At 42.7% G+C, this 25,641-nt stretch overlaps 2 protein-coding genes across 2 annotated transcripts in view; one reads left to right on the top strand and one right to left on the bottom strand.

Annotated features, from left to right (window-relative positions):
* BTBD17 (BTB domain containing 17) overlaps positions 1–1,790 on the bottom strand; it is a 32,823-nt gene extending 31,033 nt beyond the window's left edge. Inside the window, exons 1-2 of the mRNA XM_068116313.2 lie at positions 1,706–1,790; positions 598–739 (exon numbers count right to left, since the gene is read on the bottom strand). Of these exons, the coding sequence (XP_067972414.2) occupies positions 598–739; positions 1,706–1,790 (227 nt within the window). The remainder of the gene's footprint in view (positions 1–597; positions 740–1,705) is intronic.
* A 16,698-nt stretch (positions 1,791–18,488) lies between these two features.
* The window catches only part of PLPPR4 (phospholipid phosphatase related 4), a 104,262-nt gene continuing 97,109 nt past the window's right edge, over positions 18,489–25,641 (top strand). Inside the window, exon 1 of the mRNA XM_078776037.1 lies at positions 18,489–18,624. The gene's annotated coding sequence lies outside the window, so the exon portion shown is untranslated. The remainder of the gene's footprint in view (positions 18,625–25,641) is intronic.

Below are 25,641 nucleotides of genomic sequence, written 5' to 3'. Positions count from 1 at the left end.
ATATATATATATGTATATATATATATGTAATATTTGAGTTGATATAAAAGATTTTATAAAATGTATAGCCTTGCCTGAAAGATCAATCATTGTCCACAGATAAGGTATTTATTTCTTCTCTTTATTTCTTCTCTCTCTCTCTCTCTCTCTCTCTCTCTCTCTCTCTCTCTCTCTCTGTCTCTGTCTCTCTCTGTCTCTCTCTCTCTCTCTCTCTCTGTCTCTCTGTCTCATCAAAGATAGCATCATGTTGGATGATTGACTGAACTCTTTCTGTGTGATATTCTCTACTTGACAGTGTGAAAATGGGTACTAACTACACATGAAAACACTTGGCTAAATGAGAAAAGAAAATCCAGATAAGCTTTCTATATCTTATACACATGTACCCCATACCCCTAATATTATTCGTGTTATTACTGGAGGAATGTAGCAAAAACCGGTAGAGTAAAGGCAGACAGGCTGAGCTCCAATGACGGCTGTGAGTTATTTGATAGCTTTGCCCGAAGGATTGGGCTTTGAAGGGAGAGCAGCAAACGATGAGCTGGGAACAACAGCTTCAAACTTGACGAGCTGACAGAGCCTTGGGAGATGGCAGACCCAATGGAGCTCGAAGAACTGACGGAGTTTCGTGGCCGGACGATAAGCATGATGTCACTGGTGCCAGGGTTGTTGAGAAGTTTGGCTAGGTGAGCCAGCAGCCGGGCCGAGTGCTGCACTGCGTCACTTACAGAGGTGTTTCCTGGAAATGCATGGACACACCAATAAATAATTACACAATGTTAATACTCCACTCAACCAGGAAATCATTTTCCAGCAGAATAAGCATCAGGTTCTCACAGTCCAAAGCACCTTCATTGTGGCCTTCGTATTGTGCCCCATTGCCTTCAGAAATAATTGACATTTTCTCAGCAATGGAAGGTTGGGTTGCGAACCTACTTTTATCAGCCTTAAACAAGTGACAACAATGACCATTATTTTCTTTTAGAGGATACAAATATATCAACCTATTCAAATTGACCTCCACATAAGGTGACAGGTATACTCATGTCAGAGCCATCGAATCCTGGGTTTGGTTCTCAGAGGAATTGGAACTGATTAAAGTTGATGTCCGGTACAATTCCAGCAAGGGGTACCGATTTGTGAGGTCTTTTCAAAGGGATGTTAAGTAGGTTATCCCATCTCAAATGTAGATTTTGCAGATCCCACGTCATTTTTGCAACAACGAGCATTCGGGCTGTTACTCAGCTCAAATTCCAAATTACCTGTGTGCAGGTCAATTTTAGGTTTGCTTCTTTAGTCCTTAGGACTCCTCCGATTGATAGCCACTGTAAAAGCCACATGGAAATCCATGAATAGTGGAACAGCCAAACAAGAAATGAGATTCACTCAATAAACATGTGCACTGTGGCAGTTTGTGGGTTCGACAGAAACAGAAATCAAGCTTGTAATTGACTCCTTCCATTAAACAGTTTGTTTGGAATTTTGACAATTACACATCAACATTCACGGATGTCTATGAGCCCAGATGAATTAGTGAGACAGACCCAGACTTGCTTTCTGGTATTGTCAGAAAGTATGAGAGAATTCAGAACTGAGCAGAGATTTATATGCAATGATGCAATGTACTCCTCACAGTCTTTGTGCGACGCATGCATGGTCAGGATAACACAACGATATCTTTGCAGACGTAAACAGAATGCAATACCTGTTGGCGAAGCTTGCATACAAAGGAAGCAGCAAGCAATCATGATCAGGCCTCCAATAGAACGTCCCTGGTGAACAGACAGCATGGCGACTCGTGGCGTGCGTTGCTTGGTCTTGGGAATCGGCCCAATGGTTTCTCGGGTGGCTGAGTTTGAGATTTGGTGGGAAGAAACGTCTTGTGCAACATCTCATCACAAATTCCATGGGGCAAGCAGCTTAATGGAAAGGCTGCCTCTCCATAGCAACCTTGGCTAGAAAACTGGTTTGATGGAGAGGTGTTCAATTAACAACCTTCAGATTTCTAAGCTGAAATGCACGTCTAACCTTTAAAATGAGCTTTGCAATGATGCATATTGAGAGTAAGCAGACTATTTGTGTTTGAATGAAAGCATCACCTCATCTCACCAATGGTTAAAATTCCCAACCAGTTCTTACCAATTGGCTACGTTTTCCTGGTTTTGGCTTTTTCCAGGGCAGGCGGTTGGAGAGACGGATATACACAGTGCGAAATGTTGATGTGGGATTCACGCTGAATACGCCTGTTTTCGTTCTACACAAAGGCAAGTTACATTCAGTGCCACTGTGGAAATTCCACCACTTATTAAATACTGGCTTCACGTTTTGTGCAAGATCTGGGCCAGTCTTTGGTCATTAAATTCTGTCAACTGATGAAAGATTTCTGGTGTTCAGTTTGTGGGTCATTAACGTCACTTGGTAAACTGAGTGTTTCTCATATTAATTTAGATTGGTGAGTCACAAAAATTGTATTCTTGGAGTTAATTAATAATTGTATAAATAAAAACAGATGCACATATGCATAAAATATGACAACTTTACTTTGTGTATACTAGCATTAGCATTCCTGCACTCCGTAGGGGGAGTGCTCATATCTGCCAACCTTTGGTGGGAAATTCAAGATGGTAATCTTTCCAATATATTTTACACTACCAGTCAAAAGTTTAGGTACACCCAACATTTTTTGTTATTCCACTGTTCAATGTGCAAAATGAACATAAGATGTGAACAAAACTCTTAGCAAAGATAAATCTGCTTATCTACTGATAATATATTGTGCTTCAATGCATCTTTCTTGTGTGAAACGTAGGTTTAAAACAATTTTTGGAAATAGGTCCAAAAGTGCAATACTGAATCCAAACTGAAACGTGAAGTTAATGTTATTAACGTTTCATCTCAGGGGCAAAAAACTGTTTACAAATACTCTGCTCTGTGTGGAATGAATATTTGTGCTTAGTTTCTTCATCATGTCCAATGTCTATTATTTCCAGGCGTTGCAAAAAATGTTTACATAGAGGCCAACCATACAATCTATTGTGTGTGTTTTTGTGTTTCAGATTGAATGAACATGGGTGCCAAAGCTCAGCTAACGCCAGAAAAAGACAAGCAATTGTAACTTTGAGAAAAGTATTTTCTTTTTGTATTCTCCTGGTTTGCCTCACTCCAAAATATTTAAGATTGAGTTTGGCAGATAACTTTTTTACATTCAAATTTGATTAAGTCATAACTAATTAATGTGCATTGCAATCAATTGGAACATTGAATTCTTGTATTTCTCATACTTGAATTTTGTAAAGTTGATGCCTCCCATGTCGAAATTCAGTATTAAACACACAATATTGATTTTACATATTGAATGGACATATGCAAATTTGAGGGCATCATAGAAAATTAATGTGCAACACAATAAGCGGGAACATTAGAGTTTTGGAATATATGTACTCAAATTATGAATGAATAAGCTATTTCCAGTTTGCCTAAAAAAATTTGCATCGAAAATTATTTTAAAGCATCTCTGAGAATTTGGCCCACCATCTAATCTGTGGATTATCCATTGGTTATGTATCCTTTGGATAATACATTTAAACACAGGATAGCTCTTACGTAGCGGCTAAATAATTAATCCGACTTTCTAGCAGCCGGGATCTGTGATAAAACAATTACTGACTTGTGTCCTGTTTCACAGAGTATTCATGGTAAAGGAAGTACCTATACGAGGTAGTCATCTTGTTGGTATATCTGTTTTATTTGGATATAGATATTTGAACACAATATATTGTCGCGTGATTCCCCTCAGTTAATACCGGGAAATCACGAATGGCAGTCGAGCTTACTTTGAGGCGACGATCAATGGCGGATTTGACTATATATATGCGCGGGGGAGGAAAGAAAGAGGAAAAAGAAGCGGCAAGCTTTTACCTGACACTATCTCGCCGGGCAGTCTTCAACCTGCAGGAAATTAAACTCACGAACGAAAACCGAATTCAATGTACAAAAAGAAACAATTTATTATACGGAAACCGAGAACAATGGACGCGCCGGTAAATAAATATCCTAAGTTTGGATCCCACACACCTCACTTCAAAAACAGACAAAGGAAAAGAATTAATCAAAGAAACAGTTATGTTCTGTCTTGTGGACCTAGCTCTGTCTGACTGCAGTCACGTATTGTCAGGCATCGTCGGGGATTGTCGGCTCCAAACGCACAAGCCCGCCACGGCTCTGATGTTGGCGCGAAGCAGGCCGTGCCCCCGTTCACGAGGCCTCGATGTGTCCTTGTTCGTGCTCCACTAGACCCACCGAGCCTTCGTTCACGCTCCGGTGGCAAGCCTCACTCGTACGCTCGTCGTTCGCCATGAACGCAGGGGAAGAGAATCGTTGGCGCTCCAACGGCAAGCCTCGCTCGTACACTCGTCATTCGCACGTGAACGCAGGGGAAGAGAATTGTCAGTGCTCCAATGGCAAGCCTCACTCGTACGCTCATTGTTCGTACGTGAACGAAGGGGAGGAGAATCGTTGGTGCTCCGTCTCTCCACCAAAGTCCGAAGGCAAGAGAAGGCAAGAAGGGGAGACAGTCCAAAGCGAGAGGGCCAAGGGAGAGAGAAAATGTCTGTCACGACCATCACTATCGCATCCAACATGAGAAGAAGGAAAATGTCTGATCGCGGTTCGTGGTGTGGCTCGTCCTCTGACGTCACCGGCCCTTCCCATTGGCCGAGTGCTTCGTGCTTCTCCCCTCATGCCATCGGTCCATGGTCAATCAGCTCGTCTCTTCCTACTCTGCCAATCGGCGGCCTGCTTCTTACTCACCCCTGGCCCCGGTCAATCACAAGTCCTTCTGGGCATGGCTATTGCCTGCCTGAGCAATGTTCCATCGCCATGCTGGCATAATGCGTGGCTGCTTCCGGTCTGTTCTTCCCTCAGTTCCATTGTTATTGTGGCGAAGGGGGATTAATTAATGTGTGCGCTAATTGGAATGGATGCCTAAGCCACGTGTCTATGTGTGTTGCCATACGGGACAATGGATAGATCACAGGTTTGACACACCGGGGAATTAGCATAATCCCTACAACTACTTATTACAAAGCCATCCTCGTATGACCACAAAGATACACGTAATGCAAACGAACCGCCTAAACAAACTTATTACAGGTGAGGTTCCCTATCACGACAGCCGGAGAATAATACCTACGCAGATCTACCTAAATCTATATATGCCCTACCCTGACATTCATAGCAATATTATTAATGGCGATCTAATAGGTAATCAATCCATATGTGCCACGACGTCATTGCGCCAGTAAATAAGTGTGTGGTGCAAACTGGTAGAAACCAACGATATTCATTACTGATCACGGAAACATAATGCAGTATCGGCACACACTATGATGTGTGCACATAATACGACAGGTAGGAGAATGATGACACGACAGGAATGAGAATGATGACACGGCAGGTACGAGCATGATGACACAGCGGGTATGAGCATGATGACACAGCGGGTACGAGCATGATGATACGGCAGGTACGAGCATGATGACACAGCAGGTACGAGCATGATGACACAGCAGGTACGATCATGATGACACAGCAGGTATGAACATGATGATACGGCAGGTATCATCTCCACCTGGTGAAGTAAGACTCCTTTGTCAGTCTTAATTATGTGCCTATATAAGACTACACTCAAAATGTCTGATACAGGTGGAGTTGACGGATAAGGACTTCTGTAAAGTCGTACCTATAAAATGTAACACAAACCCTGCTTTTACTATGTGTATGTGCTTTATAGTAATGAGACTATTACGTTCAAAAAATGAGGACTCTGCAAGGAACATATTATCTTGTAAGCTCAGTTTGTATGGAAAGAGCCGAAAGTAATTTTCTCGGTTGTGATTGCTTCCTACAATTCCCGATTGTATGACGTGTTTTTGATTGATTACCGTACTACCAAGCATTATTGATTGTGCCTCGCCCTTGCACGATCAAATGGTATGTTTGAAGAAAATTTAATGGTTTTCATTTTGTAATTTGTGACATAATCACATTTCTAAATGCCCAACAGGATGGTGCAGTGGTAGTGAACTTGTCTCTGAGATGTCTGGTCTGTTTGATTCTCGACCCGAAAATAAAACTGTCCGATTGATGTTCAACAAGTATAGAGCGATACATTGGACTTAGAGAGTACTGTCCCTTTGGAAGGATTTTAATTTGGGCACCCGTCTCCTATAGCATTAGCTGGTGATGTTAAACAATCCCATCTCGATAAAAAGTAGGGTGGTTATCACTAGCCCCCTGGGCAAATTTCAACTTATTGCCCTCGCTGACTATTGGAAATGGAAAACCATCTAGAACAAGAAGAACTAGAACGACACTCTTCACGACGTTTTCCTCAGACACATGCCTCCGCCCACATTATTACATCATTATAATAGTTGTACCAAGTTTGATTTAAATCCATTCAGCTGTTCTCAAGTTATCACATTTTTACCTGACATGACCTCTGACCCTTGACCTTTGACCTCGGGACCCCAAAATCGAATCATTTAATCTTTACATCATTATACATACCTGTACCAAGTTTGAATTAGATCACTTCAGCCATTCTCAAGTTATAGACCGATTACAGACTTTGACTTAGGACCTGTTTCCCCAACATCGAATCAGTTCATCTTTACATCATTTCACATAACTGTACCAAATTTTGGTCAGAATCCCATCACTGGTTCACAAGTTATCGCGGTAACAGTATTTTTACCTAACATGACCTCTGACTTTGACCTTGTGATCCTAAAATCTAATCAGTTCATCTTTACCTCATTATATATATCTGCACTAAGTTTGACTAAGATCCCTTCAGCCGATCTCAAGTTATCGCGGTTGAAAACCTATCAAGGACGGACGGACAAACCGCCAGACGGACAATCTGAAAACATAATGCCTCCGGCGACTTAGTTTATGGAGGCATAAAAAGACGTAAAATATCATAGCCCCCCCGCGATTTGAGTAATTTTTCTGTACGTCATTAAAGTCCGTCTGTTTTTTTTTTTTTTTTTTTTTTTTTTTTTGTATACAAGGTCGAGGCTCGTGAAAGAGCGAACATTAATCACACAGAAAGACAAACCGACGCATAAAACATATAACATAGGGAGCGGTAGACAAGATGGGGAGAGAGGGGGAAGGACACAAACACAACATTTGAGAGCAGGGACCGAGAGACATGGAGACATCGAGAGATCTGAGAGAGGGCGAGGGCTTGGGGGGGGGGGGGGTCGTGGGAAGGGGGCGGTGGGAGAGGTATAAAACATATGGACACTGCCAGGACTTCCAGGAAAGAAGTTGGAATTTCAAACAAGGTGGATCTGGGGTGAATTAGCGGGGGTAGAAAAGATCAAGGTTTTGGATGGGGGAAGATAAGAGATGGTGGTGAACAGCTGTTTTAAAGACCTGGAGGGAGGAGTGGGATTGAAGGGAGTGAGGGAGTTTGTTCCAGAGGCGGGAGAAAAGAGGAATGAAAGAGTGAAGGTGAGCAGAGAGCCGAGATTTCGGCAGTTTAACCATCAGAGGGTTGCTGGCAGATCTTGTGCGACCTGTAGGAATATTTGGGGGACAGAGCACAGAGAGAGCTGGGGGTGCAAGGCCGGAGAGGAGTCGGTAGAAGACAGAAAGACCACCTACCTGCCTGCGGTGAGTGAGTGAAAGGCCCTCAGAGATAGCTTCATCGCGGGAGATTCCAATAATTCTGAAAGCTTTGGTTTCAACAGCGTGAAGCCGAGCTAGGTGTGAGGCAGGAGCACCGGCCCATAGGGGAGAACAGTATTCCATTGAGCTGCGGATGAAAGCCTTGTATGTGGTGAGGAGCTCAGGTGTGCCGAGGAAGGACTTCGCACGACGTAGGATGCCCAGTCGGCGACTGGCTTTGGAGGCCAGCTTGGAAATGTGGTTTTCCCAAGAAAGATCATGGCAGATAGTGAGACCCAAAATCTTGAGCGACAGAACTTCTTGGAGAGGATTGTTGAGAAAGTAGATGGGAGGGTTGTCCAGACGATCTTTTCGGAGAGACATAGTAAGAGTGTGAGATTTGTCAGGATTGAAAGACATGTTCCACTTGTTTGACCAGTCTGTGATTTTGTCCAGGTCTTCAGAGAGTGAGGAGGCAGCAGACTGCCGATCTGAGGGAAGAGGAATGGAGCGGCAGAGAGTGGAGTCATCAGCAAAGAGATAGAGAGGATTTTCGAGAGAGTCAGAGAGATCATTGATGAAGACCAGAAAAAGCACGGGGCCCAGAACACTGCCTTGGGGAACTCCAGCCTGAACAGGAAGAGGAGATGAGAGAAACCCATTCAGGGCCACACGTTGACGACGACTAGAGAGGAAGTCCGCCAGCCATGCGTGGAGATTTCCATGGATACCAAAGGAGGAGAGTTTGGTGAGCAGAGCGGGGTGCCAGACCGTGTCGAAGGCACGTGATATGTCGAGGGAGACAGCTCTAATTTCCTGTTTGGCATTGAGGACCTCCAATGATCAATGATCAGGACACACAGTAGCCATCTTTGGTCGGATTACAAAACAAAACCTTCGATATATGTATTGTCTTTGTGCCAAGTTTGAAGAAAATCAGTCCATGCATGTCTGAGAAATGGATGGGGACACGTTTAAGTAACAAAATGGCCAACAGTCGGTCATTTTGGATCTGATCTCGAAAGAAATGACGTGCATATTGTTACGGATACGGAGTATGGCTCTTCCCCCTTAGCAAGGGGTGGTTAGTCCCTTGTCTTGTTAAGCTGACCGTCTCCGCTCCTGGCACTTGTAACGCTATCCCACGGGATGGAACGGATCAGGGTTATGGGTCCAGGGTTTATCCCGAATACCTTTATCCGTCCCTCCACAGACTAGGGAGACAAGTACCGCTCGAACCCCGGTTTTAGATGGTCTAGTTGCCGAGCGGTTTTTAGCAACCCGAAGTTCGAATCATTAGCCTTCACTAAACCCGATCCTGAACGTTGGCCGAATCGCGCCACGTACACTCAATATTGAAACCACTAAAGCGACTGAACGAGAATGAAGAAGAAAGAAGGAGAACGGAGGAATAACAGGGTTTATTATTTACACACAACTAAGCAAAAAGAGCAGTCAAGGTTATATACAGGGAAATGGAAAAAGCAGGACACACAGTGCAATATTTAGCTTACCTACAAACAGTCTTACTTAGAAACCCAAGGACAAAACAAACAAAGACAAACTCACACGAATGGGGAATTGCAGGGTGGATTGGCTGGAGGGAGAAGGTTCAGCTCGGGCTGGAGCACGGTCAGGCCGGCCGCCGTTCCTTCGCGGTCACCTCGGCACCGTCGTCAGACGCCCACGCTGCGGTCGCGTCCGCTGCCGCGGTTCCCAAAGCTACACTGGTTCACACCGCTGCGGTTTGAGCTCCCCTGCTTCAAGCTGTTGTTGCTGCTGCATCGCGTGCACTTTCGGGGTTCTCTCCCTTCTCTCCAGCTTGGTTTTCGCAGCCCTCTCGTTCAAGCTCTCTCTCGTGAGGCGTCCCGCGGCGGTCTTTATAGGCCACACCCTCAAACCTTTTCGAACCTCCCCCAAGCGTTCTCTCTCCGCCCTCTCAAGCCAAACTCCTCGTTCTTGGTTGGTGGCGCTCACTCCTCCTTCCGATCACGAGGGCGGAGACACGCCTTTCTTCTCCGAGGCTTAACCACGTGGCTAATGGAGTCAAATGCAGCAAAGTGGCATAAGGGAGGCAAAATGCAGCAAAGTGGCGTAAGGGAGTTAAAATGCAGCAAAGTGGCGCAAGGGAGTTAAAATGCAGCAAAGTGGCGAAAGCTGGCACTTTGAAGATACCATGTCAGAGGGATCTACCTTATATAATTCGGTGCAATGAAGTGTCAATTTAATGGGAAACAGAGCCTTCAACTACATAGATTAGGGACATAACTACCGAGGGAATTTATGATTGGCTACGTGTTGCGGTGGCCTAACTACAGACGACCGTTGACCTTTCTTTACACTACGGAGGGTGATATTTACAACAAGCTTTACCTCAAATTACACACACAATTCCCAAATCCGTTACAATATGTAACCCGTCATTCATTATATTTGTGCAAAGTTTGAACAAGGTCGGTAAATCCATGTCCGGGAAATAGTTGGAGACGTAGGTGCTCAATATGGGGTTTTTTTGCAACTAAAATGCCCGCCAGTCTACCAATCGGCCATCTTTGATCAGATCGCAAAATAAAGTGCAGTGTAAGTGTATGCCATCATGTACCATGCTTGTGCCATGTTTGAACAAACCCGGACTATACATGTTCAGGAAATGGTTGGGGACACACTTAAGTAACAACATGGCTGCCAGTCGGCCATCTTGGATCTGATCGCGAAAGATAATGAGGTGCATATGTAAGCCATCATTCATTATCTGTGTGCAAAGTTTGAATAAGATCGGTTAATGCATGTCCGATAAATGTCTGAGGACATATTCAACATCGGGTCATTTACAACCAAAATGGCCGCCGGTCAGCCATTTTTAATCGCATCACAAAACAAAATGATGTGCATATGTATACCATCATGTATTGTCTTTGTACCAAAGTATGAACAAAATCGGTCCATACATCTCCGAGATATGGTTGTGGACGCACACGCACACGGATGGAGACCGAATCCATAAGTCCCCGTTTTGGCCGAAGCCCAATGGGGGCTAATAATCCTCGCCACGAGACTGCTTCAACAGCACCAATACAATGTTCACATTGTATGGGCATAAGAGTAAGAGTAAGAAACCCTTTAGAATCCTAAAACCCCTCAGGCCCCAAAGACCACTTTAGGCTTTTTAGAACCCTAAGGCCCCTATAGACCCTGTTAGACCCTGTTAGACCCTTTAGACCTGTAACTACTGTTGGAATATAGCCTTTAGAGCTTTAGACCCCTAGACCATTTTAGACCCTTTGGACCTTTTATGACCCTTTAGGTCCCCTTAGACCCTTTAGACTGCTTAGATCCCTTGACACTTTAGACTGCTTAGACCCCTTGATCCTTTAGAGCCATATAGATCTCTTTAAACCCCTTAAGACCTTTTAAGACTCCTGAAGACATTTCCACCCTTTAGACCACTTAGACCCCTTGACCATTAGAATTTTAGACTCATTAGACCCTAATTTCTATTGGACAATACCCTTTAGATATTTAGACGCCTCAAGACCGTTATACACCATTATTGTTCCCCCAATAGACCCTATGGACCACATCAACTATTTAGACCTTTAGACTCTCAGACACTTTTGATCTGTATGACGGGTTGGCCCCCCCTTTTGAACTCAAGAAGAGGCACCTTGAAGCAGCAAAATGTGGTTTAATACAAAATCGAGCAAACACAATATTGCGGAGCACGCCTTGAAATCGCAGGGCCTTGTCACACAAGACCGTGCAAGTCCTAGCCGCACTAAAAACTCACCAAAATACAGTTTGTTATATACATGAAATAACAGAAAAAACGCTGCGCTGAAAAATGACCTCAGACAAGAGAGGGCCTTTGAAGACACAGAAAGTAACATATTTCTCAGGCTCTAATTCCAAACAAGTTGGGCTTTCCAAGGCCCAGGGATGCGTTCCCATAATAAAGTTCTATGATGTGAACATTTGGCAGTGAAACATAAGAAGCCAGGCACATAAAGATCAAAGGATACATATTACATCACACCCTGCTCGAGGTTAACTTTAAGGCAAACAAGAATCATATGACAACTATTCCCATAACTTTTCTCCCTTTGGAAGATGCTGAAAAAACGACTCCAAGGTTGGATTTTGACCGAGCCGTGAAACAACATGTTTTGCATTGAATCTAGCTTTTTGGAAGCAAGCAGAAGAAAGACATAATTATATATATATTTCTCAGGTGCCCTGGGTCACGTGGTGTGCCCCCCATGGCCCCCCATGCCCTGCCCCAGACATGTAGACCCATTAGACCCCTTCAGACGCACACCACATAAACATATATAGAGCCTTCTTGGAATACGTATATAGACTATACATTTTTATGCCTCCACACCCCAAGGTGGCCGGAGGCATTATGTTTTCGAGTTGCCGTCCGTACTGGCTAAACCTTGTTTTTCTCAGCAACCATATGTCTGATTCAGACGAAACTTTCAGGGTAGGAGTGACAACCATGCAGAATGTTTTTGATAATTATGACGTCATAGGTCACGTGGTATGGCAGCCATATTGGATTGAACGCAAATAATTAAAAAATTATTTATTGGAAACCGCTGAATGGAAAAATTTGAAACTTTGCACATTATCAAGTACTCCCAATGGGGAACAAAAATATGATAATGATGACATCATAGGTGAAGTGGTACACCAGCCAAAAATGTTTTGATCGAATTCCTGATCTTACTATATAATTCACCAAATGTCCGTCCGTCCGTTCGAAGGTACCGCAAAAACGGCTCAACCGATCGCAACGATATTTTGGGTGGGTAATCCTGGGAACACTCGGAGTAAAATAGGCTATGATGTTTTTTTCAATTTTCCGATTTTTCCAATTTTCCAATTTTCCAATTTTCCAGTTTTGCCCAACACGATGGAATAATATTTACCGATATGAACAGTGGTGTGGCTTTTGTTGAAATTCTACAAATACTGTTTATTCTACGTTCCAGGAGAGAGTAGATCGACTCCTGACGAACTCTTCCAATATAAACGTGCTGTTCCGAAGGAACACGGCAGCGTGTGCAAAGCGACTGAGAAACAGGTGTAGCGGCCGCTACCGTGTTACAGATTCGGCGCACACTCTTCACACATAAACGTGCGACTGAGAAAGACGTGCAGCGGCCGCTTCCATTTTGCAGAATTCAATCTTTTTTCAAAATGGGCGCCATGTACTGTTTTGATTTTGATGATTTGCATGTGATATGATTTAACGGATGTTTATATAAATCGTTTAAAATAAAAAAAAAAGCCTTCAATTTCTGATATTTTGCCTTTTCATTTGGGCCTCCCAATTGAAGCCCTTCCCGTAGGGCATGATTATTGTGCCCTACGGGCAGGGCTTCAATTGGGAGGCCCGTAGGGCGGGGACCGTTGCTAGTTCTAAAAATTTGAAATTGCATGCACATGATCTATGACCCATTTGTATTGAAATGTTCAATTTATGACATTATAGGTCACATGGTTTGGCAGCCATATTGGATTGAACCTAAAACCTTAAAAAACAGCTTCTCCCAAACCACCAAATTGATTGACTTGAAACTTTACGTGTGTCATTGACTAGGCATGGGGATTAAAAGTTGATCATGAAAACATTATTGGTCACATGGTGTGGTAGCCATATTGGATTGAAGGGAAATATTAAATAATCATGTCTCTGAAACTGCTTACCATATCGATGCGAAATTTTACAAATATCATCTAACACCACTGTTGCATATTTTGAAATTGATGATGTCATAGGTCACGTGGTTTGGCAGCCATCTTGGATAGAAAAACGCACCTATCCAATAAACACTTCACAAACTAATTCCTGGGTGTTTTTTGAAGTGTGTTTGGGGTCACTGTCCTGCTGGAAGGCCCATGACCTTCGACGGAGACCCAGCTTTCTGACACTCAGTTGAACATTGTGCTCCAAAATTCCTTGGTAATCTCCTGATTTGATGATGCCATTCACACATAAAACGCACCTATCCAAACTTCACAAACGTGATCCCCTACCCATACATATGCAGAATGTACATTTTAAAAGATCATATGTCATGTGATATAGCCGCCATATTAGCTTGAAAGCCAATGTTTTAAAAAATCCCTTTTCTGAAACTGCTTCACCGATCATGTGAAACCTGTCATGGCTGGTGAAAATGGTATACGTGAAAACAGCTGAAGGGATTTAAATAAAACTTGTTTCTTTTTAGGACAGTGAGCGATAGCATCGACCGATTGTGGGATTATACGGAGGCATATTGGTGACACAGTAGTTCCAGTTCAGCAAGTAACGTGCAATCTCCAGCGACCCGGAGGGTGGGTACAGTACTTTTTCAGCGAGGTTGAACAGAAATTGCATATTGGGTCACTTAATTGGTTCACCAATCAAAACCTAGAAGCATATTGTTATTGAGGTCAAAAGCTCAAAGGGTCAAAGGTCGAGGTCGCATAAAACCATAAATTTCCATCCGATTGACTTAACATTTGAACAGGGTTTCCATGTTGGATTAATGAAACTTATTGTTGTTTGAGGTCAAAAGGTCAAAAGTCAAGGTCACATAAAATTGATCAATTTTTATCGCATTAACTTGAAATTTGAACAGGATTTGCATATAGGGTCACAGACATGGTCACAAGTGAGAATGATTAATTTGGCCTTTTTGACATGTCAACGATTTCCATGACAACAATTTCACCCCCATTATAATATAATGAGCCTTTTGTGAATTTTGTATTACCATACTTCAGTAATTTTTTAAGATATCAAATTGAAACTGTTACAGCTTATTTTCCGGAATCTGTAGTATATGTGAGGATGTTTTGGTCAAGCTTAATTAAAGGTCAAGGTCAAGGCCATCGGAAACATGTAAAACACCTATTAGGCCACAATTAGGCAGAAAGTGTATCTTTCAAATTGGTTCTCCGAAAGCAATCTCTGATTGCTCTTTCTAATTTGTCTATTGCATCAGAATAACTTTGTCGTCCTATTACGTATTTGCACAACCATCCACCATAAGCCTCAGATTCTTATTATTCCATGACCAATCCCATACACTTTTAACTTTGAATGAAATGATGGCTCGGAAATTATATTTAAATTTAAAATACATTATGAGAAAATTAAAACAGCTTTAATTAGCCTTTGAACACGAGAAAATATCAATCTATTGCAAAAGCAGACTTGGTGGTGGATTGGTTCGAGCGTTCGCTCTGAGTCTCGGTCGGTGGTTCGAAACCTGGCCAGATCATACCAAAGACTTTTAAAATGGTACCTGCTGCCTCCTTGCTTGACGCTCATCATTTATCGATATCATATCATCGATATCATATCGATATGATATGATATGAAAATATATCGAGGGAATAGCAGGAGTACATGGCGTTGCCCGGTGATGTTCTAATCCTTTTGGCAATTTTGAAGAAAAAAACAAAACACATTTATATATTTTTTGTAGGTGCTTAAAACACTCCCCGACCTACACTCAATAAGGGAACTTTACATTTTCATATGATATTACACACACACACACACACACACACACACACACACACACACACACACACATATATATATATATATATATATATATATATATATATATATATATATATATATATATATACAAACCGGGGAGAATTTAATGTTACCTTTCATATAGCTTCAAAGGCTCAGGCACTATAAGCGATTTTTAAAAAATAAATCCCCAAAAACGAGCCTTAAACACTCCCTGGCACTCACTGATCCTCTGATCTTTGCTCTTTGCTCTTTCTAATTTGTCTATTGCATCAGAATAACTTTGTCGTCCTATTACGTATTTGCACACACAAGCACACACACACTCAATTTCTGAAAGTTTGATGAAGATCCGTTCAGCCATCTGAGGAAAATGGCAACCCAGACAGACAGACAAACGGCTCTCTTATCGTATAGATAGAGCACGGACACACAACCATAGGTTGGTAATACTAGCGCAGGATTTGATGAGCCCTGTTGACCTTCCTCATAAAGCAACTCATATTATTGGAATTTTTGTTGTGCTGTGGATTTGGCCTGTGGGTGGTGCTGTCAGACAGTGTTTGCGAACAGAGCGTTTTATCGTCGTCTCCCTCCGATTTATCACGACAAAATATTTCGATACTCAATTTGTGTGCCGTTGACTCCCAACGTGGAGATACCACAGTCATCATTGAAATCAACAACATTTCCTCTTGTAACAAGCAGCTGGTTCCTCGTGTTATCTCACGCGTGTTATCTCAATTTACTGGGAGCTTGGGAATTTAATTTCTAACCCAAACATCGACTCAAACAAACATTCTGGTATCACGATACGATACGCCCAGCATGAAATGAAGACAAGCATATCGATGAAGGTGGACATTTCGATATATTTTGATGATAAAATATCGATATATTATCATATATCATATCGATATGATATCGATATATTATCAAATCATATCACATCGATGTGATATCGATATATTATCATATCATATCATATCGATATATTTTCATATCATATCATATCGTTATGATATCGATATATTATTATCATATCATTTCAAATCGATATGATATCGATATATTATCATGTCATATAATTATTTGTTTTTTTTGGCTCGTGAAAGAGCTAACATTTATCACACAAACAAATCAAACAGACAAACAAACAAAGTATATAAAAAGGGGAGCGGTAGACAAGATGGGGAGAGAAGGGGAAGCACATAAACACAACATTTGAGAGCAGGGACATCAGGAATGTGTGGGAGGGAGAGGGCTTGGGGGGAGGCGGCGTGGGAAAGGGGGGGGGGGTGGGAGAAGTATAAACACAAGGACACCAAGGACTTCCAGGAAAGATGTTGGAATTTCAAAAAAGTGGATTTGGGGTGAAATTAACGGGGGTAGAAGAGATCAAGGTTTTGGATGGGGGAAGATAAGAGATGGTGGTGAACAGCTGTTTTAAAGACCTGGAGGGAGGAGTGGGATTGAAGAGAGTGAGGGAGTTTGTTCCAGAGGTGGGAGAAAAGTGGAATGAAGGAGTGAAGATGAGCAGAGAGTCTTGATTTTGGCAGTTTAACCATGAGGGTTGCAGGCAGATCTTGTGCGACCTGTATCAATATGTTATCGATATATTATCATGTCATATCATATCGATGTGATATCGATATATTTATCATATCATATCATATCATATCATATCGATATATTTTCATATCATATCATATCGATATGATATCGATATATTATCATATCAAATCGATATGACATCGATATATTATCATATCATATCATATCATATCGATATATTTTCATATCATATCATATCGATATGATATCGATATATTATCATATCAAATCGATATGATATCGATATATTATCATATCAAATCGATATGATATCGATATGTTATCATGTCATATCATATCGATATGATATCGATATATTATAATGTCATATCATATCGATATGATATCGATATATTATCATGTCATAACATATCAATATGATATCGATATATTATCATGTCATATCATATCGATATGATATCGATATATTATCATATCATATCATATCATATCGATATATTTTCATATAATATCATATCGATATGATATCGATATATTATCATATCATATCATATCGATATGATATCGATATATTATCACATCATATCATATCGATATGATATCGATATATTATCATATCATGTCATATCGATATATTATTATATCATATCATATCGTATATCGATGTCATATCATATCATATCGATATATTATCATATCATGTCATATCGATATATTATCATATCATATCATATCGATATGGACATATCGATAGATAAGTTTGATGGTGGATGAGATGAATGTGTAAACCGCGATGGGAAAGAAAGGTGGAATCCGAAGCAGAGATAATGATGGAGGTCAAGGTGGAGCTCCAGAACACCCGGTAAATCTGAGTGATGTTTGAGTCTTTGAGATGAAGATGCAGGTGGAGGTGGAGATGCAGAGCAATGTTGAAAGGCAGGCGGGGAACGTCCAGTGCTTCCTGCTCTTTGCCTGATATTGGAACGAGCAACTTGCGGGCGCTGCCGGAATAATAATGAGCAAGATAGGGCAAGGAGGTCATGGTCTCCATGGATGAAAGCAGGAGAAAATGGAAGCAACGAGAAGAGATTGAGAGGAGAAAGCTTATGTGTTTGGAGCCAGAGAAGCGTGATACCAGTGGGGATATAGTGTGGATGTCGGGGAGGGAGGAGTTCTTGGACGAATGGAAAGAGAAGATTCATGGTTATGGATGGAGGAATGGTGGGGTTGGAAATAGATGTGGTGAATGTCGTGGTGCGAGAAATGGATTGGAGGGATGGACATAATTAAAGGTGGTAAACTAAAGTGACCCGATGTCCCTGTTGTCTACTGTAGTACTTGTGTGCTTCCCTCTCTCTCCATCTTGTCTCCCGCTCCCTTTATTATATGTTTTTTTATGTGTTCGTTTGTTTTTTTGTGATTAATGTTAGTTCTTTACACGAGCCTCGATCTAGTATACAAAAAAAATCTTAATAATGACGGAGGAATGGATGCATGGATGGAGGAATGGGAGGAATTGGGAGAGTGAAGTTGAAAATAAAGAGGGAGGGTGGGTGGGTGCCTGGATTAAAGGATGGATGGAAGCATATGAGGAGGGAGGGGAACACATCACGTGCTGCGCCCTCCCAGGCCAGTCTGTCCCGTCGCATTACCCGCCGTGTGGTCGAGGGGATCCCGGGGATGTCCAACTGACGGACTGTCTGCAAGGGGAGGGGGTGGGGGAGTGACCACGACACGCAGACATGGGTACCAGCGCGAGAGTGTACAGCTGTGGCCCACATGGACGGAAGCGAAGACGTGATGTATAGCGCGCAGTCTCACAGCAGGTGCGCGTCCACTCCTGATGTGTCGGTGGATGAGTGTTGTGTGTGTTTGTGTATGTATATGTGTGTGCTTGTGTATGTATATGTGTGTGTTTGTGTATGTATATGTGTGTATGTGTGTATGTATATGTGTGTGCTTGTGTATGTATATATGTGTGTGTTTGTGCTTGTGTATGCATATGCGTGTGTTTGTGTATGTATGTGTTTGTGTGTGTGTTTGTGTATGTATATGTGTGTGCTTGTGTGTGTGTGTTTGTGTATGTATATGTGTGTATGTGTGTGTGTGTATATATAAGATAGACTAGCTGTGGGTGTGTGTGTGTGTGTGTGTGTGTGTGTGTGCTTGTGTACTTGTGTGTGTATATGTGTATATGTGTGTGTGCTTGTGTGTTTGTGTGTATATTTGTGTATTCGTGTGCTTGTGTGTTTGTTTGTGTACATATATAAATACATATATATATATATATATATATATATATATATATATATATATATATATATATATATATATATATATATATATATATATATATATATATATATATATACACACACACATACGCACACACACACACACAGACATGTGTGTGTGTGTGTGTGTGTGTGTGTGTGTGTGTGTGTGTGTGTGTGTGTGTGTGTGTGTGTGTGAATGCGAGTGGTCTATGGATAAAGGGGCATTGTGGTAATGCCGGTAACCCCGCGGAACTAAAAATACTGCCGGTTCTGCACTGTGTCGAGCAACGTGCTGCTTCTCAAGGTGCTCACCGGGAGGTAGTTAAAAATACCGATGCCAATATCGCGTTCTTTTGTCAGGCTGTGAACTCGCATCTCTGCAATGTGAACCTAACAAGTGACCATGCCATTTGCATCTAATGGTCGATCTCATGTGCGTTTAGTAATTTGCTTGTTTACATTTACATGCATGGAATTGGAAAGCTCAAATATGTCTTCTTTAACGTTTTCTTCCCACTTTTCGGTTACGAATGATGTTACCTTTGTGCTTTATCTTCAAATAAATTATTGCATTTGGTCAAAATAAATTATTAATTTGTTCACACTTTTTCAGGGCTATTATATAATTCTCTTCATCATGCTGTGCTTCTTCAATGTTTCATCTCAATTTCAAATGCAGTTTCACACAAGCAGTTGGGATTCATATTGTATGGACTAGCTTTACTATTATGCTATAATAAAAACAAGGATGCAAGTCCTCATCGAGTCATCGAGGACACAGCTTCCAAACGCACCTGAAACATGGGACGTGTAGATTTTAAAATGAAATAAATAAATAAATGAGGAGGTCGTGGAAATGGCAAAGTGTATATAAATAAACAAATAATTTAACGTGAAATGTTGGCAGTTGAAATGGTAAAGTGAATATAAATATATAAATAAATCAAAGTTGTGTTTTGGTCGTGGAAATGGTAAAGTAATAAAATACACAATAAATAATAATAATAATAATAATAATAATAATACATAATAAAATACACAATTTTGTGTGTCTGTCTGTCTGTCTGTCTGACGATTTTTGACCATGATACATTCGTTCTTTACGTATCCAATCTCAACCAGAGTTGACAGGATGACTAAGGGTCACACAATGAAGGTTGTAGCGAATTAATTTGCCCCCCTCCCCAAGGGGGTTTTTCTCTGCCAATGGGGTTACGTGTTGAGGTGTATATAAGTGTTAAGATAGCTTTATCGTGGCATTTTTCCAAAGATGCTTCCAGTAACAAAAGCATAATATTCTCTGCCAATGGGGTTTTCTCTGCCAATGGGGTTACGTGTTGAGGTGTATATCAGTGTTAAGATAGCTTTATCGTGGCATTTTTCCAAAGATGCTTCCAGTAACAAAAGCATAATATTAATGTTATTACAAAACAATATTAATGCTGCTAATATCTCACCTCCCCAAGGGGAGATGTTATCTTTCTATATATATATAAAAGAAAGTTTTTGTTTGCTTGTTTGTTTGTTTGTCTGAACACGCTAATCTCCTGAACGGTGAAAGGTAGGAGGAAATCTCTGAAACAAAAAATGTCGGAACGGGTCCCGGAAAGGTTATAGGCTAGGTCACGAGGCCGGTCGAGGCCGCCTCGGCCGGGATGGGCCCATTTCGCAATAAATCTTCTTCTTCTTTCAAAATTCTCTCGAAGTACAACTTATGCACTTAATAGGAATATCTGACTGATTGCAACACATGCTTTCAAAATTCTCTCTCGCGGAGCGCAACAGAAGAAAGAACAAGGAATCGTTGAGCACTAACTGATACTGGGCTCGTGTCAGACCTATGTACAGAAGATTAAATTCATTCAAAAAGAACCCGGGCAACGCCGGGTGCATTCAGCTAGTCTTCTATCTATATATAAAAGAAAGTTTTTGTTTGTTTGTTTGTCTGCACGCGCTAATCTCCTGAACGGCGAAAGATAGGAGGAAACCTCTGAAACCAAAAATGTCGGGATGGGCCCCGAGAAGGTTATAGGCTAGGTGGTGAGGCCGGTCGAGGCCGCCTCGGCCAGGCTGGGCCTATTTCGCAATTAAAAGCTGAGCTGAATTATAGTAGTCTATCTTCTACGGCCGCGAGTAAAAGCTGAATTATAGTAGTAAATTCATTCAAAAATAACTTAAAATGTCGGGACGGGCCCCGGGAGGGTTATAGGCTAGGTGGCGAGGCCAGTCGAGGCCGCCTCGGCCGGGCTCGGCCAATTTCGCAATTACAAGCTGAGCTGAATTATAGTAGTCAATCTTCTACGGCCATGGGTAAAAGCTGAATTATAGTAGTAAATTCATTCAAAAAGCACCCGGGCAACGCCGGGTGCTTTCGCCTAGTCATGTATAAATAGCTTATTGTGCCATTTTCATGTGAGCCCCCCAACCAGAAGTAAAAATATTATCAACCACAAACACGTTTGATTATCTTTTTAAGCAGTAGCTCATGCTGATTTAACATGAAACTCAAATGGAGGAAACATGGGGTATGTTCAGTTACCAGGCAGATAGTTATGCGCTTACCAAGCCAGTCATTCCTTATCAACGGTTTAGAATGGAGTTCTTGCTCGAATGCTAAAGCAACTTAGCGAGTGCTCCACAAGAAATTTGGTAACTGAACACATCCCCCGATATTCTTGAGGATCCACCGTAGATATACTGTAATCTTATATACCCCCAGAGATGAGTGACACATCCTGCCGCTACTGTCGGAAATGGGTGTACTAATATGAATGCACAATTCATAGATGTGTGAATCACTCCATGGCAATGGACATGGTAAAGTGTACATATAAATAACTAAAGGTGGAAGAAAGGTAGTAGAATGGTAAAAGGTAAAAAATAAATATAAAATTAAAGGTGATATTTCAGTTGAGGTGATGATCAATTAGAAATTAATAAATAATTCAAGGTGGCATGCATGTATATATTATGATGTTAAAGGATATATAAAAAATTTATTTCAAAGTTGTACGCAGGTAGCAGTGTATTTACAGGGCGTCTCATACTACTACACTGACTGTGCATATACATATGTACATATGTATCTATATATGTATGTATATATATATTGTTGCGGAGATGAGGACTGTATTTTTTTGATTGTGTGCTGTATGATTATTATTATTGTTTATTCTGCGCCCCCCTACCTCCGGAGCTGTGTAAAGGTGAAAGGGCATCCCATAATTAGTCCACAAGCATACACATCAGCCAAATAATAGAATACCTCTGTTTGATAGTTATCTCTTATTATGTGTTTTTAGAGTAAGGCTGTGTCTCCCATTAATTGAAATACTCCATTGCACCAGTGAAAGAGATAGATTCCCTTCAATCCCACTCCCAACACTTCCATTCCCCCCTTTTCGTCAATTGCAATTCGCATTGCCAACTGCATGTTGGGCGGTTTTCCCTTCATCCGCCATTGACCACGAGGCAGGGTTGGGGAAGAAAGGCGGGTCCCCACCTCGTCAGAGAGGGGAGGAGTGAACCGGCCCCACTCGACCAACCATGAACAAGGGGTTTGGCTTGAGAGGGCGGGGAGAGAACGTTTGGGGGAGGTTCGCAAAGGTTGAGGGGCGGGGCCTATATAACCCACGGCGGGGGTGTTCCCAAGAGAGATGCACTTTGAGTTGAGACAAGGAGGGACGAAAAAGAGCTGGGTCATCAGAGCAACAGCGCGTAAGGAGGAGAGAACCCGTCACGCCAGACCCCCCCACCAGCGCATCGGCTCCACCAAGCAGCTCCGACCCGTGATCCCGCGCACACGACAGGCCCGGTGGCATCAGCGGCCGTCGAGGTCCAGCCCGACGTCCCGTGTGGGATCAAGCTCCAGCCAGCTCCGTGCCGTTTCCCCCCTCCAGCCACACACCTCCTGCCAGCGATCCACTATGCAATTCCCCGCGTGAGTCAGTGTCTTTGTTTGTTCTGTCCTGGGAATAAGTTAAGTCTGTATAACTATAAGCTAGTATTTGCACTGTGTCACCTGCGTCTTATGTGTTGTAAATAAACCTTGATTGCTCCTTTTTGCGTGTGTAAATAATAAATCCAATTACTCTTCTGTCCGTCTTCTCGTTTTATTCCTTTTCCTCTTGCATTTCGTCGTTTTAGTCTTTTTCCCAGATTGGGCAGCTGCGGCGCGATACGGCCAAAGTTCTGGGTGAATCGGGTGAGTCAGGGATCCTGTAACGGTCGCGGCAATACCACCGCTCGGTAAATAACATCTTAATCCGCGATCAGTAACAATTGGTTGTCAGGAGTTGGATTCGGACCTGGGACTAAATTTGTTAGGCCCAAATTTTGGAACACCAATTGTGTTATACAGTAACAATTGGTGTCTGGGAGTGAAATTCGGGGCCCGAACCAAATTTTTAAAACATCTAGGAAAAAATTTGGTCAAAATTTGGAGCGGCCGAAATTTGTTTTGTTTTACAAAACCCGAATTTTGAAATCGCGCCATGGCTGGTCAAGGCGACGGGATGCCGGTGGGAGAGATAGACGGGGTAGAATCGACCCAGGACCTCGGGGAAATGTATGTGGAGGAAAGGGAGGAGGAGAGCAATGAGGTGGTTGAGGGTGTATCAGACGCACAAAATGGCGCTCTCGCGCACGAGGTTTCAGGCGCGCAAAGAGGCGCCTCGCACGAGCGCGCGGTAGCCGAGCCCGCTGTATCAGCGGGCTTTAACATGCAGCAGTTCATGGCACGGTTTAGCGAATACATGGCACAGTCGAAGTGCGACAACGAAAAAAGAGCCAGGGAAATGGAGGGAATGGAAAACAGAATGGGGGAGCGACTAGGAAATCAAATCGGGGAGTTAGACAAGAAATTTGGGAAGTTAGACAATAATTTTGAGGAGTTAGACAAGAAATTTGGGAAGTTAGACAAGAAATTTGAGGGGTTAGACAATGGGATAAAAGAGGTGAAAAATGGGTTAATGGGGCTAGAAAATAGGATGGAGGACAAATTGCGGGAAGTAGGGGAACAATCTGCCAGGGAAATCAAACGAATGGGAAACCAGATAGAGGAGGTGCAAATCGGGTTAGAAAGTAAACTGGATGCTCAGAGGGATGAATTGGGACAGATGAGGGTGGCATCTACAAAAGAGATGGGGGAGATGAAAGAGGAGATACGACGAGGTGTGGGTGAGGAGGTCTCGGGGCTACGCGAGGAGGTAAAGCGAGGTGAGAAGCGTATGGAGAAAGAAGTGAGAAATAATACGGCAAAGTTACAAGGGGGAATAGAAGATCTGACGGAGGAGGTGGAACAGCTGACAGAGGGACAGACGGAGTTAGTGGAGCAGGTTAAAAAGAACACTGCAGTACTAGGAGGGTTAAAGGCGACACAAAAAGAAATTAAAAACGAATTAATAGCGACGCAGAGGCAATGTCAGATGGTACGGGAGGAACTGACAATGAGAGTGGACGAGGTGACAGAGATAATGGAGACAAAGGACCGGCAGGTGAGGATGCACATAGAGACGGTCACGGTAGCCTTAGAGGACGAACTTGAAGAGACGCACCGAGAAATAAAAGAGGTTAAACAAAAATTAGAGGAAGTGGAAGAAGAGGTGAGTGAAATTAAGAAGGGACGGACAGAAACTAAAAGAGAAATCCAGGAGGAGGTGATGGAATATGTGCAAGGTCGGTGCTCAACTCATGATGTGATGCTCACTAACCGAATAAAGAGTTTGCAGGTGGCAAAGGAGGTGCGACGACGAGGTACGGAGGTGAGTGGCAATGTATATGATGTGAGGAAAGCTTCAGTCGGCTTGGGGATTGGTTTGGATCCGGGTGTTCGTGAGAGGCCGTTGGTGAAGTGTGCGACAGGTCTGGTGTGCGAAAAAAGAGGTGTGCGAGAATGTCCGACCATGGGGTGTGTGAGGAAAAAGTGCACGCCGAGGAGTGAGTGTGCCGTCAAGAGTGAGTCAGTCGTAGCGCGTGTGCGAGGGAGTACATGGAAGCGCGGTGTGGTGAGTGTTACGGAGGAAGTAATGAGAGAGTGTACACCTGTGGTGAGTGTTACAGAGGAAGTAACAAGAGAGTGTACGCCTGTGGTAAGAGTTACAGAGGATGTAACGAAAGAGTGTGTGCGAGAGGATGCACGAGAAAGGTGTGTAACAGACAGGTGCATGAGGAAAGAGTGTGCTGTCGAGAGTAAGGGTGAGTGCATTGTCAAGAGTGGTGGTGAGAGTAGTGAGAGTGACACGGAGCGTGAGTTGGTTGTGACAGGTGAGCGAGGATGTACACCTGGAATGGAAGGATGCACACCTGGAATGGTAGAGCATGAGTGGGAATGCACGCTGGAATTGGTAGTGAGGCACGTGGTTGGGTGTGCGAGTGAGAGCACACCTGTGATTGTCACAGAGGAGGTGACCGAGAAGGGGGCGCGAAGAGGTGTGTTGGTGAGGTGTGCGAGCGACGAATGTGTGCCAAGGTGTTCGGTGGTCAGGTGTGTGACCAAGTCGGTGAGCGGAATGAGTGTACCGAGGTGTGTAAGAAAAGGTACGACGAGGAGCATGGAAACGGCTGCAT

Source organism: Myxine glutinosa, chromosome 1 (genome assembly GCF_964187855.1).
Source record: "Myxine glutinosa chromosome 1, kmMyxGlut1.1, whole genome shotgun sequence".
Classification (NCBI taxonomy): domain Eukaryota; kingdom Metazoa; phylum Chordata; class Myxini; order Myxiniformes; family Myxinidae; genus Myxine; species Myxine glutinosa.
This window is presented reverse-complemented; position numbering and strand designations above follow the sequence as displayed.